This window comes from Micromys minutus (assembly GCF_963924665.1).
Source record: "Micromys minutus genome assembly, chromosome: 18".
Taxonomy (NCBI): Eukaryota; Metazoa; Chordata; class Mammalia; order Rodentia; family Muridae; genus Micromys; species Micromys minutus.
The window spans coordinates 42,370,928-42,388,797 of NC_137953.1; the positions used below are offsets into that span (position 1 = coordinate 42,370,928).

The 17,870-nt window shown below is 38.8% G+C and overlaps 1 protein-coding gene across 5 annotated transcripts in view; it reads left to right on the forward strand.

Annotated features, from left to right (window-relative positions):
- Positions 1-17,870, forward strand: part of DGKI (diacylglycerol kinase iota) — a gene marked incomplete at both ends in the record, with an annotated part of 420,018 nt that overhangs the window by 324,531 nt on the left and 77,617 nt on the right. For 3 of the 5 annotated variants that reach the window (XM_080932354.1, XM_080932356.1, XM_080932357.1), the window contains 2 exons: positions 10,692-10,771; positions 13,175-13,219. In XM_080932354.1, the coding sequence (XP_080788480.1) occupies positions 10,692-10,771; positions 13,175-13,219 (125 nt within the window). Of the gene's footprint in view, positions 1-10,639; positions 10,772-13,174; positions 13,220-17,870 lie in introns of all 5 variants that reach the window. The other 2 variants (XM_080932355.1, XM_080932358.1) reach the window with 1 other exon arrangement.

Consider the following 17,870-nt stretch of genomic DNA (forward strand, 5'->3'; position numbering starts at 1 on the left):
CCCTCTGTATATCATTCCTGTCTTCTCTCATACCTGATGCTGCCTCCTTTTCCTACTCCCCCTCCCTTCATCCTCTCAAGTACCCCCATCCCTCTACATACCTTGAGTATTTTGTTCCCTTTCTAATAACTAAAGCATTCACACTTTGGTCTTATCTTTTTGATCTCCACATGTCTGTGAACTGTATCTTGGATATTCCAAGCTTTTGGACTAATATCCACTCATCAGTGAGTGCATACCATGTGTTTTTTTTTTTTTTTTTTTTTTTTTTTTTTTTTTTTTGTGACTGGGTTTCCTCACTCAGGATGATACTTTCTACTTCCATCCATTGGCCTAAGAATTTCATGAAGTCATTGTTTTTAATGGGTGAGTACTGCTTCATTGTGTAAATGTAACACATTTTCTGCATCTGTTTCTTTGTTGAAAGATATCTGGGTTATATCCAGCTTATGTCTATTATAAATAAGGCTGCTATGAACATATTAGAGCATGTATCCTAATTACATGTTTGAGTGTCTTTTGGGTATATGCCCAGGAGTGGTATGGCTGGGTCTTTTGGTAGTACTATGTCTAATTTTCTGAGGAACTGCCAGACTGATTGCTAGAATGGTTGAACCAGCTTGCAATTCTACCAACAATAGAGGAATGTTCATCTTTCCCTACATGCTCAACAGCATCTGCTGCCGCCTGAGTTTTTGATCTTAGCCATTCTGACTGGTCTGAGGTGGAAACTCGAGGTTGTTTTGATTGCCTTTCCCTGATGACTAAGGATGTTGAATATTTCTTTAAGATGTAGAATTGGTAAAAATCTTTCCCCAATCTTTTTGTTGCCATTTTGTCCTTTTGACAGTGTCCTTTACCTTACAGAAGCTTTGCAATTTCATGAAGAACCATTTATTGTTACTTGATCTTAGAATATAAGCTACAGGTGTTCTGTTCAGGAAAATTTACCCTGTGCCTACTGTTCTAAGTTCGTTTCCACTTTTTCTTCTATTAGTTTCAGTGTATCAGGTTTTATGTGGAGGTCCTTGATCCACTTTGACTTGAGCTTTGTACAGAGAGATAAAAATGTGTTGATTTACAGTCCTTTACCTGCTGACAGCCAGTTGAACCAGCACCATTTGTTGAAAATGCTGTCCTTTTCCCACTGGTTGGTTTTAGCTCCGTTGTCAAAGATCAGGTGGTGTGTGGGTTCATTTCTGGGTCTTCAGTTCTATTCCATTGATCTTCCTGCATGTCGATGTATTAATACTATACAGTTTTTTTTATCACTATTGATCTGTAATACAGCTTGATGTCAGAGACATCCCCCACAATTTTTTTTTTATTGTTGAGAATAGTTTTCACTATCCTGGGTTTTTTGTTATTCCAAATGAATTTACAAATTGCTCTTTCTAACTCTTTGAATAATTGAGTTGGAATTTTGAGGGGGGTTGCATTGAATCTGTAGAGTGCTTTTGGCAAGATGGCCATTTTTACTATATTAATTCTGCCAATCCAGGAGCATGGGAGATCTTTCCACTTTCTGACATCTTTAATTTCCTTTTTCAGAGACTTGAAGTTTTTTTCATACAGACTTTGCATTTGCTTGGTTAGGATCACACTAAGGTATTTAATAATATTTGTGACAATTGTGAAGGGTGTTCTTTCTCTAATTTCTTTCTTAACCTGTTTATCCTTTGAGTAGAGGAAGGCTACTCATTTTTTTTTTTTTTTTTAGTTAATTTAATATCCAGCCACTTTTCTGAAGTTGCTTATCAGGTTTAGGAGTTCTCTGGTGGAATTTTTGGGGTCACTTAAGTATACTATCATATGATCTGCAAATAGTAATATTTTTATTTCTTCCTTTCTAGTTTGCATCCCTTTGTCATCTTTTTGTTGTCTAATTGCTCTGGCCAGGGCTTCCAGTACTATATTGAATAGATAGCAGGAGAGTTGGCAGCCTTGTCTAGTTCCTGATGCAATTGCTTCAAGTTTCTCACTATTAAGATTGATGTTGGCTACTGGTTTGCTGTATATTGCCTTTACTATGTTTATATATGGGACTTGAGTTCCTGATCTTTCCCAGACTTTTATCATGAAGTGGAACTGAATTTTATCAAATGCTTTCTTAGCATGTAGAGAGATAATTATGTGCTTTTTTTTCTTTTAGTTTTTTTATATATAGTGGATTACATTGATGGATTTCTATATATTGAACCATCTTGCATTTCTAGGATGAAGTCTACTTGATCATGGTAGATGATCATTTTGATGTGTTCTAGAATTCTGTTCGCAAGGATTTTATTGAATATTTTTTTTAATCTTCATTAGAAAATTGGTCTGAAGTCCTCTTTCTTCTAAGGGTATTTGTGTGGTTTAGGTGTAAGCATAATTATGGTTTCAAAAAACAAATTGGGTAGTATTCCTCCTGTTTTTATTTTGTGGAATGATATTGGTATTAGGTCTTCTTTGAAAGTTTGATAGAATTCCTCCCTAAACCCATCTGGTCCTGGGCTTTTCTTGGTTGGAAAAGTTTCTATGACTGCTTCTGCTTCTATTTATTTAGCAGTTATGGGAATATTTAGATGGTTTATCTGATCCTGATTTAACTTTGGTACTTAGTATCTGTCTAGAAAATGATCCAGTTCCTCCGGATATTTTAGTTTGGTTCAATGTAGGCTTTGGTAGTAGGATCTGATTTGCTTCATTTTGTTCTAGAGCTTTCAGATGTGCTGTCAAGCTATTAGTTTATGCTCTCTCCAGGTTTTTTTTTTTTTTTTTGGAAGCACTCAGAGCTATGAGTTTTCCTCTCAGTACTGCTTTCATTGCATCCCATGAGTTTGGGTATGTTGTCCTTTCATTTTCATTAAATTCTAAAATGCCCTTAATTTCTTTCTTTATTTCTTCCTTGACCATGTTGTCACTGAGTAGAGCATTGTTCAGCTTCTATGTGTATGTGGACATTTTGTTGATTTTGATGTTATTGAAGATCATCCATCCTTAGTTTATGATGATCTGATACAATGCATGGATTATTTTAATCTTTTTGATCTGTTGAGGCCTGTTTTGTGACCACCTATATGGTCAGTTTTGGAGTAGGTGCTTTTAGGTGCTGAGAAGGTATGTTCTTTTGCTTTAGAATGAAATGTTCTGTAGATAATCTGTTAAATCCATTTGGTTCATAACTTTTGTTAGTTTCACTGTATCTCTGTTAAATTTCTGTTTCCATGGTCTGTCCATTGATGAGAGTGGGGTGTTAGAGTTTCCAACTATTATTGTGTATAGGGCAATGCATGCTTTGAGCTTTAGTAATTTTTTTTATGAAAGTGTGTGCCCTTGAATTTGGAGCATAGATGTTCAGGGTTGAGAATTCATCTTGATAAATTTTTGTTTTGATGAGTATGAAGTGATTGATAGCTTTTGGTTGAAAGTCAATTTTATTTGATATTAGAATGGCTACTCCAGCATTTTTTGTGGAACCATTTTCTTGGAAAAATGTTTTCCAGCCTTTTACTCTGAAGTAGTGTCTCTCTTTGTCACCGAGGTGAGTTTTCTGTATGCAGCAAAATGCTGAATCCTGTTTGTTTCCAGTCTGTTAGTCTATGTCTTTTTATTGGGGAATTGAGTCCATTGATATTAAGAGATATTAAGGAATAGTGATTGTTGTTTCCTGTTATTTTTATTGTTATTACTTCCTTGCTTTTCCTAAGGTATAGTTTCCCTCCTTGTGTTAGACTTTTTCATCTATTATCTTTTGTAGGCCTGAATTTGTGGGAAGATATATTTGTGTAAATTTTTTATCATGGAATATCTTGGTTTTTTCATCTCCATGAGAGTTTTGCTGGATATAATAACCTGGGTTGGCATTTGTGTTGTCTAAGGGTTTGTATGACATCTTTCCAGGATTTTCTAACTTTTGTAGTCTCTGTTGAGAAGTTTGGTATAATTCTGATAGGTCTGCTTTTATTTTTTTTTAATTTTTTTCATTGGCCTATTTTTATTCTGTTTCTGCCTTTATATGCTACCTGACCTTTTCCCCTTACTGCTTTTAAAATTGTTTTTTTTTTTTTTTTTTTTTTTTTTTTTTTTTTTTTTTTTTTTTGTGCATTTGGTGTTTGGCTATTGTGTGATGGGAAGAATTTCTTTGCTGTTTCAAACTATTTGGATTTCTGTAGCCTTCTTGTATGTTCATGGGCATCTCTTCCTTTAGGTTAGAAATGTTTTCTTTTATAATTTTGTTGAAGACATTTACTGGGCCCTTAAGTTGTGAATTTTTATTTTCTTCTATACCTAGTATCTTTAGGTTTGTATTGTGTCCTGGATTTCCTGGATATTTTAGGTTAGTAGCTTTTTGATTTTTGCATTTTCTTTGACTAGTGTGTCAATGTTTTCTATGGTATCTTCTGCACCTGAGATCCTCTTTTCAATCTCTTGTATTCAATCTGCTTACATCTATGGTTCCTGATCTCTTTTCTAGGTTTTCTATCTACAGTTTTGTCTCTTTTTGTGGTTTATTTTTCTATATCTATTTTTAGATACGGGATATTTATTTTCAATTTCTTTACCTGTTTGGTTGTGGGTTTTTTGTAACTCTTTAAGAGGTTTTTGTGTTTCCTCTTTAAAAGCTTCTACTTGTTTACTTGTGTTCTTTTGTATTTCTTTAAGGGAATTATTCATGTCCTTCGTAAAATCTTCTATCATCATTATGAGATGTGATTTTAAATCAAAATCTTGCTTTTCCTGTTTGTTGGGATATCCAGTACTTGCTGTGGTGGGAGAACTGGTTTCTGATGGTGTCCAAGTTTTCTTGGTTTCTGTTGCTTAGGTTCTGTGCTTGCTTCTTGCTACCTTGTTATCTGTGATATTAGTTGGTCTTGCTGTCTCTGGCTGAAGCTTGTCCCTTCTGTGGGCCTGTGAGCCTGTGATCTTAGGAGTGAGAACACTCCTGGGAGACCAGCTCTCTCTGGCCAGGTTTTGGGTCTGGAGGACTGAGGGACAGCCTAAGCTCTGGGCATAGTTGTAGACTGGAAGGGTCCTGCCACTCTGTGGCTCCTGGGTCCCATGTGCTCCTGTCGGGTCTCTCTTTGGACTGTCAGTGTAGTGAAAGTGGGGTCCCACCTTTAGACTTATGCCTGAGAGTGCTCCTGTGAGACCAGCTCTCAGGAGTCCAGTGGCCGGTGGGGCAGCCTCAGCTCTGGGCGCAGACGGAGACAGAAAGGGTTGGGGTCCAGGACGATCTGAGATTCCTGTGCCCTGTGTGCTCCTGGCAGGTCTCTCTTTGGATAGTCAGTGGGATTAAGTGGGGTCTCACCTGTGGGATTATGAGTGAAAGTACTCCTGTGGGATCAGCTGTCTTACCGGCAGGTTATGGTCCCGATGACTATGTGAAGCCCAAGCTCTGGGCGCAGGTGGAGCCTGGGAGCATCTCCTGACTGTTTGACTAAGCTCTGTATCCCATTGAATTTAAAATTTCTGAGTACTTTGTACGTCTGGTTGTTTTCTGTGTGAGGCCCTGTCCCTTCAAACAATTCCCCTTCTTCTAACACCATCAACATACTTTGATTTCATAGATATAGCCATTTTCTCAAAACTTTGCAATTGTAATAAAGATAATATTTTAAGTCTTTCCTTTCTTACATTTTGTATTTGATTTCATTTCTTATTTTACTCACTACCTTCTGTGTTAGGTAGATGTCCCAGTTTTCTGGTCATTTTCTACATTTCTGTTCATTGTTAAACAGGAGAGTCAAGGCTGGAGAGATGGTCCAATAGCTGAGAATACTGCTCTTAAAAGGACCTGATTTTGGTTCCCAGTACATACCTTAGGCAGCCTGCAACTTCAGCTCCAGAGCTTCCAGTGATGTCTGCTTGCTCTGCAAGCACTCACATTTATGGGTACCAACCGTGCACAGACACACAGCCATAGACATTGAGATTCTTGAAAAAGGTTTTGTACTTCAGGCTTCTTTATGTGAACTAGGCAAACTGATGCTTGAGAATTCCAAGTCAGTGTTCCCTTTAGGTTTATATGAGAAGATTCCCAGCTTTGGCAGGCCCTGCTGTGGCCCTTTCCAGCTAAGCTCTGACTCCTGGGATTGTGTTAGTTTTTTCATAAATTAAAAATTATTTTGATCAGAAAAGTTTCCAATAATTAAATCACACTGATTTGTGGACATTTTGTTTAGAATCTAAAAATCATCATTGGCTGGATTAGCATCTGGCTATTTGTGAGATATTTTTTTTTTGTTTTCCTTGACTGTGCTCTAGGTTCTGAAAGTTCTTAGCCCAGTAGCCCCAAGCCTGATCTTTAGATGTCTATGGGTCTCTTCCTCTAATCCAGACTCTAAGGGAAAGTACTTCGTGTGGATGAAACCAAAGCCTGGTACAGGGGAGTTTGTGTGGGCTTTGGAGAATTTTGAGGTGTCTTTTGGATTACCCACATGTGCAGGGCCTCCTCCCTGTTCCGGATGGAGCCTGTGTTGGGAAGAGAAGGGGTGTGGCTATGCCTCACAGTAACTGTGCTTGGTCCCAGCAGTCAGAGGATTACAAGAATTCTCATTCTGACACCTCCTTCAGGTGTCAGCAAAGGTCTATTTACAAAGTAGGAAAGTGTTGTCTACTCCCACAGTTCTGGGACTTAATCTGTGCCTGTGGAGATATATGAAATTCAAGTCTAACATTCTTACCTTGGACCTTGACAAATGTTGGGCATGTGCTTGCAAATATGCTAATACATTGCTACGTAGGTTTGTCAGGTTTCAAGTGTCTTTCTCATGCCAAAAAGATAGATTACGTAATGACAGATTTTGGCAAGCCCTATGAGAGAATGAAATTTTGGGACACTCTACTCTGCTAATTGCAGCTATCCCCCATTTTTAGATAGTAACTGTGCCTAACGTGTGGGGGTAATCTATCTAGTTTCTACTACTCAGTGCTCTCATTTCAGCTGCCCTTTCTCCCTTTACTTCCTGATATTTCTGATGGTGCTCATAGCAAGCCCATGGGGGATTCTATAAACTGTGTTGCTTAGGTTTTTCCCCTCTCTCTTCCCTTCTGATCCCCTTAATCTCCTCCTTCTCCATCCTCTCCCCTCCCTTGTCCTCTCCTTTCCCCCTTTTTTTTTTTTTTTTTTTTTTTTTTGTGTGTGTGTGTGTGTGTGTATGGAGGAAGAATTATGAACATTTTGGAGTTAGAGTTTTACATTTCTTGGTGTTCACACTGTGATTTCATTAGGATGCAACCCTTTAGGGTCTCCTGATATACAGAGAACATTTTTTTATTAATATGCTGATATTTGGAAGCCCACAGCATTCATATGAATTTCTTTAATTTTAAATAGCTTCACATAAAGCCAAAGCTAAGTCTGAAAATTTTCTTGCAGTGTCCAGGAGACAGTGTAAGCTTTGTTACTAGCATACACTGTTTTCCTCTCTGATTCAGGCTTCTATGAATCTTTTGTTTCCAGCTCTGTGCTCTTGGCTCTCTTTGATATTTCTTTAAAAATGTATTAGAAAATTTAGTTTACATAATGAAAAACTAATGGTAGATGAAAGACAACAAGATCAAAATAGTAATTAAACAGAGACAGTTAAATGTATGGCAATGTGCAAAAAAAAAGTTAAAATTACTTTTATCAGAAAATTTTCAATAAGTAAGTAGCAATAACTTATCAGAGTTTTATTTAGGATTTTCGAATCACATTAACATCTGGCCATTTATGAGAAAACTTTGGTTCTTGATTGTGTTCAGCTAGAATTCTTATTTGAATTTACTTCCAGGTTCATTCTGCCTTTCTTTGTGTGATGTTGCAAGATATGCAATGAAATTATAGCCTTGAGTGTTCCTGTATATTTTCAATCTCTGTCTCACACTTTGTATAGGGATGGATCCTCATACACTTTGAATTGGGATGGATCCTCATGGACCCTGGCTCGGTCATTCATCTTTGATCCACTTCTTGTTTCTATTTTCTCCTTGATATCACCATCTTCTTTTACTATAGTTGAAAAGTATTTTTGATGAGAGAGGAGTAATTGTTAATTGTGCTAAATCTATTATTTTATTCAAGAGGGCAGCATTTTTTTTCTTTTTTGCTTAGTTAGAAATTGCAAATTTCAATGAATATACATCCTATCATGTAGAATCAGTGCTGGTTGGTACACATCGAAGACCAAGTCTCTCAGATGATCGAAAGTTGAGTCCTTGAGACAATTGCAGAAACGCTAAAGCTCAGGTCATACACTCCAAATTAAAACAGAGAAAACTTTGTCATGAAGTTTGGCAGGTGATCATCAATAATGCAAATGGAACGTGTGAATTTCCCACAAGTCTCTCCTTTCTCCTTATCACGTAAGCCCTGAGTGAAGGTGACTGGAACATTTTTGCAGTGCATTCTTTTGCTACCCTTTGCAGAAAGAGTGGAACTGGCCTTTAACTCAACAAGAATATAATCAGGCAACTCCTAGCACGAGCTGGCCCTTCATAACGATGCCATGTTCTAACGGAAGACGCCTAAATGTTAGTGAAGGAGACCCAACATTGATGGTTTAATAAATCAATGTTATATAGAGTTTGAAATTTCATCTTTCACAAAATGCCATAGATACCTATTCTGAACAACCATTTTCAAACCAGGTTTCAAAGGGATTGTGCGATTTCATAGCAAGAACAAACAGCTTAGACGAACAGTTCTCAAGTCAGAAGCAGTGTTGGGAGCAGAGGTCACGCATGGGTGAAAGGCTGTGGCTCTTTCCGACTGCACATGGCTAACTTCTGAAAGTGCATGTGACCATAGATTGCAGACATGCTATGGAGTGGTCAGAGAGGTTATCTTTATTTTTTCCAGTAGCTAAGTATTAATAATACTTAGTCCAATAACAGTCAAATGCAGTTACTTTTATTCACCTAGTTCAGGAGTAGGCAAAAACATTCTGAAAATCTGTTACTCATCTTTGAAAAATATCTTTTCTACCTGTTTCTGGTAGATTCCCAACCATAAACATTTATTACCTAACTGTACTTTAAAATACCTGCATAGAGCAATTTATATTCAGACAAGAGGAACTCCAGTAACTGATAATTGAAGGACATCAAAGACATTGGAAAGGTTATTCTTAATTTCTGTTTATCCCCAAATTTAAAAAGAATAGGTAAGTATTGATTAAATTTCATTTCTCTACATTATCCCGTTTGAAATTAAGGGGAAATATTTTGCATTTTGGAAAGACAGAGGTCATTCTCCCAAACATATGGCACCCAGGAGCTTCTTTACCGTCTGCTTCCTGACTCACTCACTTAGCTTCTTGAAAAATTACCAAAAGTGAGTTAGGACATGTTCTTTACTTCTCTGCTTCTACTTTTGTCTGCCCTGTATAAATGATGTGTGTCTTTAAAGCACACTTCTTCTGTTTGAGTGAGGGCTAATTCATCTTCTTTCTTTTACATACACTTTTGAGTTCTTACCATTTCTCTACCATGCATTGGGGAAGAGACAATAGAAAGTCTTATCCTTGGTGTGAGGGGATTAGTTTTCACCCTGGGGTTCCCTCAGATCAGCAGGGTTATGGATGTTCCCAAGACTGATGTAAGCAGGAGTTGAGGAGACAGCAGGGAAGGAGTAGTTCTGGTCTGTTCTCCCCAGTGGAAAGCAATCCAGGGGCTAGTTTGGGGGAAGGAGCTGCTTCTTTTGTTTGGAATCACCCCTGTTTTCCAGATAAAAGATGAAAGGGGCTCCACATGTTTCAGAGAATACCCTTAGTATAATCTTTGTAATTTCATTTGTTAATAGTGAAGCTATAAAGCTAAATTTAATCCATGAAGGTCTTAAAACCTGTGAGCACTAATGTCATACAGGTGCTTGCTAGTTCCTGCTGATGGATTAGATATGTTGACATTGTATGTTATATCATGAATTTAATACTGTAACTGTACTCATTTTTGTTTTGAGAAGTAGAATGTCTTTTAATATTTCAGAGATATTAGTTTATATTTGAAGTAAAGAAATGTCTTCTTAGTAAAACCAGTTTGACATCTTCTGTTACCCAAATAGATGAATAACTTGGCTTTTCCTTAATGTTAACCAAGGCTTGTTATTACCACATTTAATGCTGAATCTCTTTAAAATCACTTGGGTTTATAACTTGTTCCCTTCAAGAATCCTCACTTCCTTTTGTTCTCATGCTTGTTCCTTCTCCCCCCTCATTCTCCTTCAACTCTACATACTTAACATTGCTGTGACCCATCAGGAAGCAATGCCATTTCAATAGCTTCAGTATTAGAATAGCAAGCCATTGCAAATGTGCCAAAGGACGAGGTTCATGTGTTCTGCAGGGCAACAGGTGAGTGTCCAGAATCCTGACTGACTAATTACTTCCTCAGGCTGTGCCTTTGTGCCGTTGCAGGCATCTAGCATCAGCAGACAGTGAGCAGGAGTCCAGTTCTGCAGTCTGTTGTTATTAGACAGTATACTTTGGATTAGGGCCACTGAGATAAAAGCCATGTGACTAGGACAATGTGACTCAAACAAGGTGAGCAGATCACACCTGCTGGGAAGAAGAATCCGAGGCCACAGGAGCTTTGTAGAGTCCACTTCTTCTCATGGTTGTATCCAGATCCACAGAATGCCTGGAATTTTACCCATGAGAAACACAGTTGTCAGTCTAATGACCAAACATGTCATTTTAGATTTTTTTTCTTTCCTTCATCCTCAGCCATCCCTCTGGGTATTCTAGTTGTCCGTGGAGACTGTGATTTGGAGACTTGCCGTATGTACATAGACCGGCTACAGGAGGTGAGTTGGCTTATCTTATTATTTATTCTCTTTATATTTCCCTTAAATAAACAGTTACCAACTATATACACATTTACATATGTTCATATGCACATATGTACACGTATACATGTATACATAGACACATACACATACATATATACATGTACATGTATACGTAGACACATATATACATACATATACACATGTGTGTATATTTCTAAAATAATATATGAAATGAAATGGCAACATGGTCTTGTCCTTTATGTAAACACCTTTCCAATTCCACTGTGACTCTCCTCTGCTGGTTGCTGTGGGTGAGGACCTACGGGATTCACTCTAGGTACTGATGTCTTGGTGTGTTCCATGGCTATACTGTAGCTTGGAAATTCTGCCTTCTTGACAGGCTACATAGCTCTATATTTTTAGCTATTCAGAATTTCAAAAGACTTAATAAATAATAAAAGGACTTAGAATTTTGAGGCTATTTGATGTTTTGGGTGTAGCACAGACTTCTGTCAGGGAAGTCTAGAATATATTTTTTAATGAACCTTTTTGCACAGGAAAGAGACGCTCCTTATTAATGGCAACAGATCAAATCCAAATGGATACTTTGTTGACCTGTATACAGTGTCCCTTCATCTACTCTTGCCACAGAGAAACAGGAAGGAAGTGATCTCGTGTATAACCTTCTTATAAGTTTGTCCTGTACCAGCAAATCAGGGGACCCAAACTCATTACAATCACTGTTGGATATTTTGGCAAAATGGTGTATATGTAGGCATGGCAGGTTGGGATGGGCAACTCTCTCCAACCCAGGAGTGGTGGAGGCATAAACCGCTCACCCCATCATCGCTTCCAGATGGAAGTCTTTTTGCTAAAATGGTGCTGATTCTCCTAGAGGAACAGCGCTGTTCCAGTCAACATGTAATGCAAAAAGAAGCACAAATGAGTGATAAATGAAGCTGATGTAGTTCCCAAGTTCTGCCAACCTGTGACCACTTGTTCTCTAGCATTATATCACATATCACTAAAAGTTAATTTAGGTAGGAAGCACATACTGATGGTTCTGAAAATTAATTTTATCCTTATATTTCTTAAGGGTAGAGATATTATTAGAAATTGAAAAGTATTTAGAGATAAATGCCAAAATTTGAATACCAACATGAATGATAAAGTCAGGAAAATTTATAATTGTGGCTTTGTTTAGCTATTTTTAACGTTGCTTTGTGTAACTCCTCTTAAAGAGTTAAATATCTGTGTTTTAGCATTCAATTTGGGTCCTAATCTAAGTTTAAAGAATCCATATTGTCAAATTTTTTCATAACAATACTTCATTTTCTGTGGAATGTTATACATTAAACCTGTATTTTTTTAAAAAATAGTGATTTATGGAGTAGGAAGAGGTCTCGTTATTTAAGAACCTTTGTTGATGCTTTTCAGTTCCCAGCATCAGCTCACAACCACCTAAAACTCCAGCTCTAAGAGATCCGACATCCTCTCTGCTTTCCATGGGTACACACACACACACACACACACACACACACACACACACACACACATACATATATATATCAACTGAGATACATATTCATAAATACAAGAGCAATAAAATCTTTTAAAAAGTGACTCATTACTGATACCATGTCTCTTTATGTAAAAATGAACACTCAAGAGACTTAGCAGCGCTCCACAGTGGTAAAACACATGGCTAATTAGTTGGCTTTACTGAAATTCAGCTTAACTAATATTCAACTAAAAGTAGATCTGGAAGAAAAAAAGAAACTGGGTATCAATTAGTAAAGCAAAGTTGGAAAAGTAACTTGGTCACAGAGCTGGGTGACAAGCCCCCGTGGGAAGCAGGTGAAAGGACAGAGGTGCCCAGTGCTGCTGACACTGCACAGAGCATCAGCATACTCATTAGCAAGGAGGCCCAAGGCTTCTGACAGTGGAATAACATCAATCCAGGCAACCTCTTTCTGATGACTAGGACATGATCTGTGATTACTCTTTCTAATTGAGGTTTATGAAAACGCCTGTTACCGAGCATCCTGTAAGTGTATGTTAGCACATACTTAGTATAAGATAAATTCTAGGCATTTAAGGTTGCTCAAGAGGATTTATCTATAAATCAGAGAGTTTAGCTACAAATGAAATTGAATTGCCACTTAGTATAACAGAATCACTGGTTCAACATTACTAACCCAAGTTGTAAACCACAAATGACCCATCTTCCCTCAGTCCATGTTAGAATGCTTTCATTGTTTCTGGCATGAACTTCACTGGACAACCCTGGAGAACTAAGAAACTCTCATGAGCATGGTGACATTAGATTGGGAGTCCATTTGGGGGTGATGAGATGTGGAATAGCTGTTCTAGCTAACTGCCAGATATGTAACTTTTTCCCCTAATTCTTTTCATCAGGACTTGCAGTCAGTTTCTTCTGGGTCACAGAGAGTTCATTACCAGGTAATTGTTTTTCCCTCCATCTATCCCTCACTCCCTCTCTCCTTTCTTTCTTGCTTCCTTTTTTCTTTCTCTCTGTCCCTCTCCCCTTCCCTCCCACCCCCTCTTCCTTCTTTCCTATTCAGATAGCTTAATTCCTCTTTTACTGCATGTGGGATTTAGAATCATCGTGTTATCCTGGGGTAAGCTTAATCTGTAAAGAACCCAATGAAGTATTACTCTGATTATTTTGCATTTTCCTGACTCAGTACTATTCTAATCTACTATAAATCCATATTGTAGATATTCTCTCAGATAATTTGAAAAAAATGAACAAAATGAAGTGCTATTAGTTAGTTATACCAGAGATCTCAACTTAACTTTGCAGGGAAAGTACTTATTGGATCACATAAACAAAATGCTATATCAAGATAGGGTTCTACATATTGGTCAGTTATGGTTTATTCTCCATTTCCCTGCTGATTTTTTTGATTTGATCTTTTTCTAACAGTCTCAAATCTGGGCTAGAGACTGTTGTGACCCCAGGTGGCTTCTCTCACACCCAGAGGAGAGATGCTCTGCTTTCTGTAGCACTGACCCTTAGCTTTGTAATGAAACAGGTTTCTGCCATGCCTGTGTGCTGCATGGAATGTAATAGGAGCACTCAACAGGAGAACCAGTGCTTGTCCTCGTCTGCTCTGATCTGGAAGTACAGTCTCTTTCATGCTCTCTGACCTTCTTATGCTGCCCACATCTCCTTCTCCATCATTTTATCCACTCAGCTTCTCAGATGTGATACAGGCTCAAACACAGTCATCTCCCAGATTGCAAGGAACTCCTACAATTCTTTCTGGTTGACCCATTCTCTAGAAACCATTGTCTTCTCCATGCTGAGAGGGTGGAATAGGAGTCATAACTTTTCAGCAGCTTCTCCAAATAAAATCTCTGTAGATAATTTCATGTCTCTATATGATGGGGAACTTAAGTGCTGTCTTGGTTGCAGAATGAGGACACACCATGAGAAATGTGTCTAATTGTGTGGTTACCACAGAGTGCACTTACACACACTGAGATGGAATGGTATCAGTGACACTGGGAAGTACAAATCTGTGACTGTGAAGGCCCTCATTTAGCCTACGTGGGTCTAAATGCTTACTTTTCTGTACTTGAAAAATCCAGTTTACCATATTTTAATGCAAAGAATAAGAGCCATAGTTTAAGGAAGACCTTGAAACTGGATAACAATCTTTCCCTCTACAGATCTACCCTGTACCCTCAACCAAGTCAGTCAGGAGTTAGTCTTTAGACGACAGGACAGAGGTGGCTGGCCTGGGTGATTTTATTTATGCGTTTATGTCTCAACCATGGTTTACTATTCTAGAAGATTCAGTCACATCTGTCTGTGACTGAAAGGAGAAGTCACGTAAGCTGGCACGAAGGTAATGAAGTGCAGAACCACTCTAAAACGCTTCATGTTAACATCTTAGAGGAAGATTTACCAGCTTTTATAGGCTGGAAGTGCGAGCTCACAGTTGGTATTAGAAGTTAGACTGAAAAAATCTGTTGTTTTAACATTCTAACTTTTCCTCTTGGGAAATTTGAGCTTTTCCAATTTTTGTAAAAATACTTTAAGCACTGATCCTAACACATTTTACAAAACTCATGTACTGATGACAAACTATACTGTCATGTAGGCCATTGTCATTTTGATGCGTGAGTGTTTAACATAGGTCTTTGGAAGCCATAGCTTTTTTATCCCACTTTTAGTCCACATGGATTAAGAATAAGTAACAGTCTAGAATATGACAGCCATTTTTGTCTAATTTACTGTAATCACAACATAGAAAAATATTAATGATTTTTTAAAAATATTTTTGTACTTTATTTATGAGGTGAGTATATTCAGGTCAAATGTTGGTATAAACACTGCTGTGTTATAAATGTCACAACAAAAGATTTTTGTGCATTGAGCATAGAGAATAATAAGGATAGTGATCCAGGATGAGTGTCAGGGCATCAGTGCCAAAAAGGATGGTGATCAAGGATGAGTACAAGGATATCAATACTAACAAGGATGGTGATCCAGGATTAGTGTCAGGGCATCAGTGCCAACAGGGATGGTGATCCAGGATGAGTGTCAGGGCATCAGTGCCAACAGGGATAGTGATCCAGGATGAGTGTCAGGGCATCAGTGCCAAAAAGGATGGTGATCAAGGATGAGTACAAGGATATCAATACTAACAAGGATGGTGATCCAGGATTAGTGTCAGGGCATCAGTGCCAACAGGGATGGTGATCCAGGATGTGTGTCAGGGCATCAGTGCCAAAAAGGATGGTGATCAAGGATGAGTGTCAGGGCATCAGTGCCAAAAAGGATGGTGATCAAGGATGAGTACAAGGATATCAATACTAACAAGGATGGTGATCCAGGATTAGTGTCAGGGCATCAGTGCCAACAGGGATGGTGATCCAGGATGTGTGTCAGGGCATCAGTGCCAAAAAGGATGGTGATCCAGGATGAGTACAAGGATATCAATACTAACAAGGATGGTGATCCAGGATTAGTGTCAGGGCATCAGTGCCAACAGGGATGGTGATCCAGGATGTGTGTCAGGGCATCAGTGCCAAAAAGGATGGTGATCCAGGATGAGTACAAGGATATCAATACTAACAAGGATGGTGATCCAGGATTAGTGTCAGGGCATCAGTGCCAACAGGGATGGTGATCCAGGATGTGTGTCAGGGCATCAATACTAACAAGGATGGTGATCCAGGATGAGTACCAGGGCATTAATATCAAACTTCCCTTATCATGTTAAGTGTAGGAACAGAGAGTTAGAAATTAGGGACCTTTGGGTAATAAAGTAGGCCAGGATCTCCTCCTAGCATGCTCATGTATGTTTGTGTATGTGTACATGTGTGCATGATCATACATGTTTAAGAGACACAATGAAAGAATCTGCTAGGATTGCTCTCACAAGGAGAGATCCCTCAAACAGCAAAAGTGAATGGATAGAGGCAAGAGACGAACTTCCACATTTTATTGAGATTATCAGGGGAGGAATGTGCTAGAAGGGTGTTGAATAAAGACTTCAGTGTTCAGTCACAGTGCTCTTGAACCTGTAAGAATCCAAGAGGTTTGGTGAGCAATAATAAGATGGAAATATGAATAGTGAAGCCCACTCAAAGTCCCAGGCTCAGAGAGAGAAAGTGTCGGGGAGTCCTGAGCACATGGGTGGTTAACTGCTGGTTAGAGATCATCGGGGATGAGTTTAGGTGCTGGTTAGAGATCATCGGGGATGAGTTTAGGTGCTGGTTAGAGATCATTGGAGATGAGTTTAGGTGCTGATAAAGGAGACCCATCTGGGGCGAGCTTACATGCTGAAGAGCCCTCTCCACCATTTTGTATGTTCTCATCAGCCAAAGACACAGCACAAGATAGGGAAATGACCAACCATAAAGAGCCATGGAAACCAACCTGAGCATCAGAGTGTAGCTGGGCTAGGAGAAGGTGGCATCTGTCAGCCACGCACAGACTGCTGGGAAGAGCGAGGTGCAGGGAACAGTGCCAGCTGCCCTTGTGTGTGCACTGACTTCTGCAGTTTTCGAAAGAGCAGATAAAATATAAGGGTGTTGGTGCCACTCCTTTTTATGTGGAGCATGACAGACCACAGATGGGGAATTGAATGCTAAATTTTGTTTCCTAACACAGAAACTGTAATATGAGAACATTCAGACTATTGGGAGTTGGTAATGGAGGAGGCTTTAGGAAGCAGAATTGCAGACTGTCTCAAATGCTCAGTAACACACTTTCTTCCACACGACAGGGAGGATGAATACGCACGAGTGAGTTAGGCCAATTGGGCAGATTCTTGTTAGGACACTGATTGCTAGCTGAGACTTTAGTTGACCTCTTTTTCTCTCTAGACATAAAGACGAACAAACAAAAAGTGCCCAGGATGCCTTGTTAGTGAGCCACATGGAAGCTGTCACCAATCACACATGCTCTTGCTTTCCTGTCCTCCCTTTCCAACGCTGCACTGAACTAACTAACTGCCTGCAAAGCATGGGGGCTCAGAAGTGACAGCTCGCATTGACCTAACAAGGCAGTGTGAGACATGCGAGAATGCGCTGGCTGCTCCTAGGCTGCTGAAAGTTCCAGCACATGCGTCTCTGATCCCAAAATATAAAGTCCCTCCGCGCTAATGGCATCTGGTGTGATTTATAACTGCCAAACGCGCTGTTTGCAGGCTCCTGTCTTCTTCATACTGGCAAGTAAACCGGAATGTATAAATAAATTAGATTTTATTTGATAAGCAATGCTTCTTGAGGCCATCTGTGATGTGATAACTTCTTTTCTTTCCTGGAAATAATGTCCGTTTTTTGTCCCAAGTCATGAAATGAAGAGGGAGTAGATTGTTTTAATGTAAACTAAAGCCAGTTTGCATGTCAGAATTAATTTATCTTAACCCACCAAAGCGCAGTGCTCAGGAAGGAACTTTTTAAGTTGTGTTTGTTTTCCTTTCGTGATTGAATTACTGTTTTTAACTAAGGAAGATTTCTGATCCTAGTATAAGGCATTTAACAATGGCTGTAGATATACCTTGGGATCCATTGAATAGAAACCACTGAATGTGTATGAATTCAATGCAGGAATGTCTCCTGTAGCAACGTT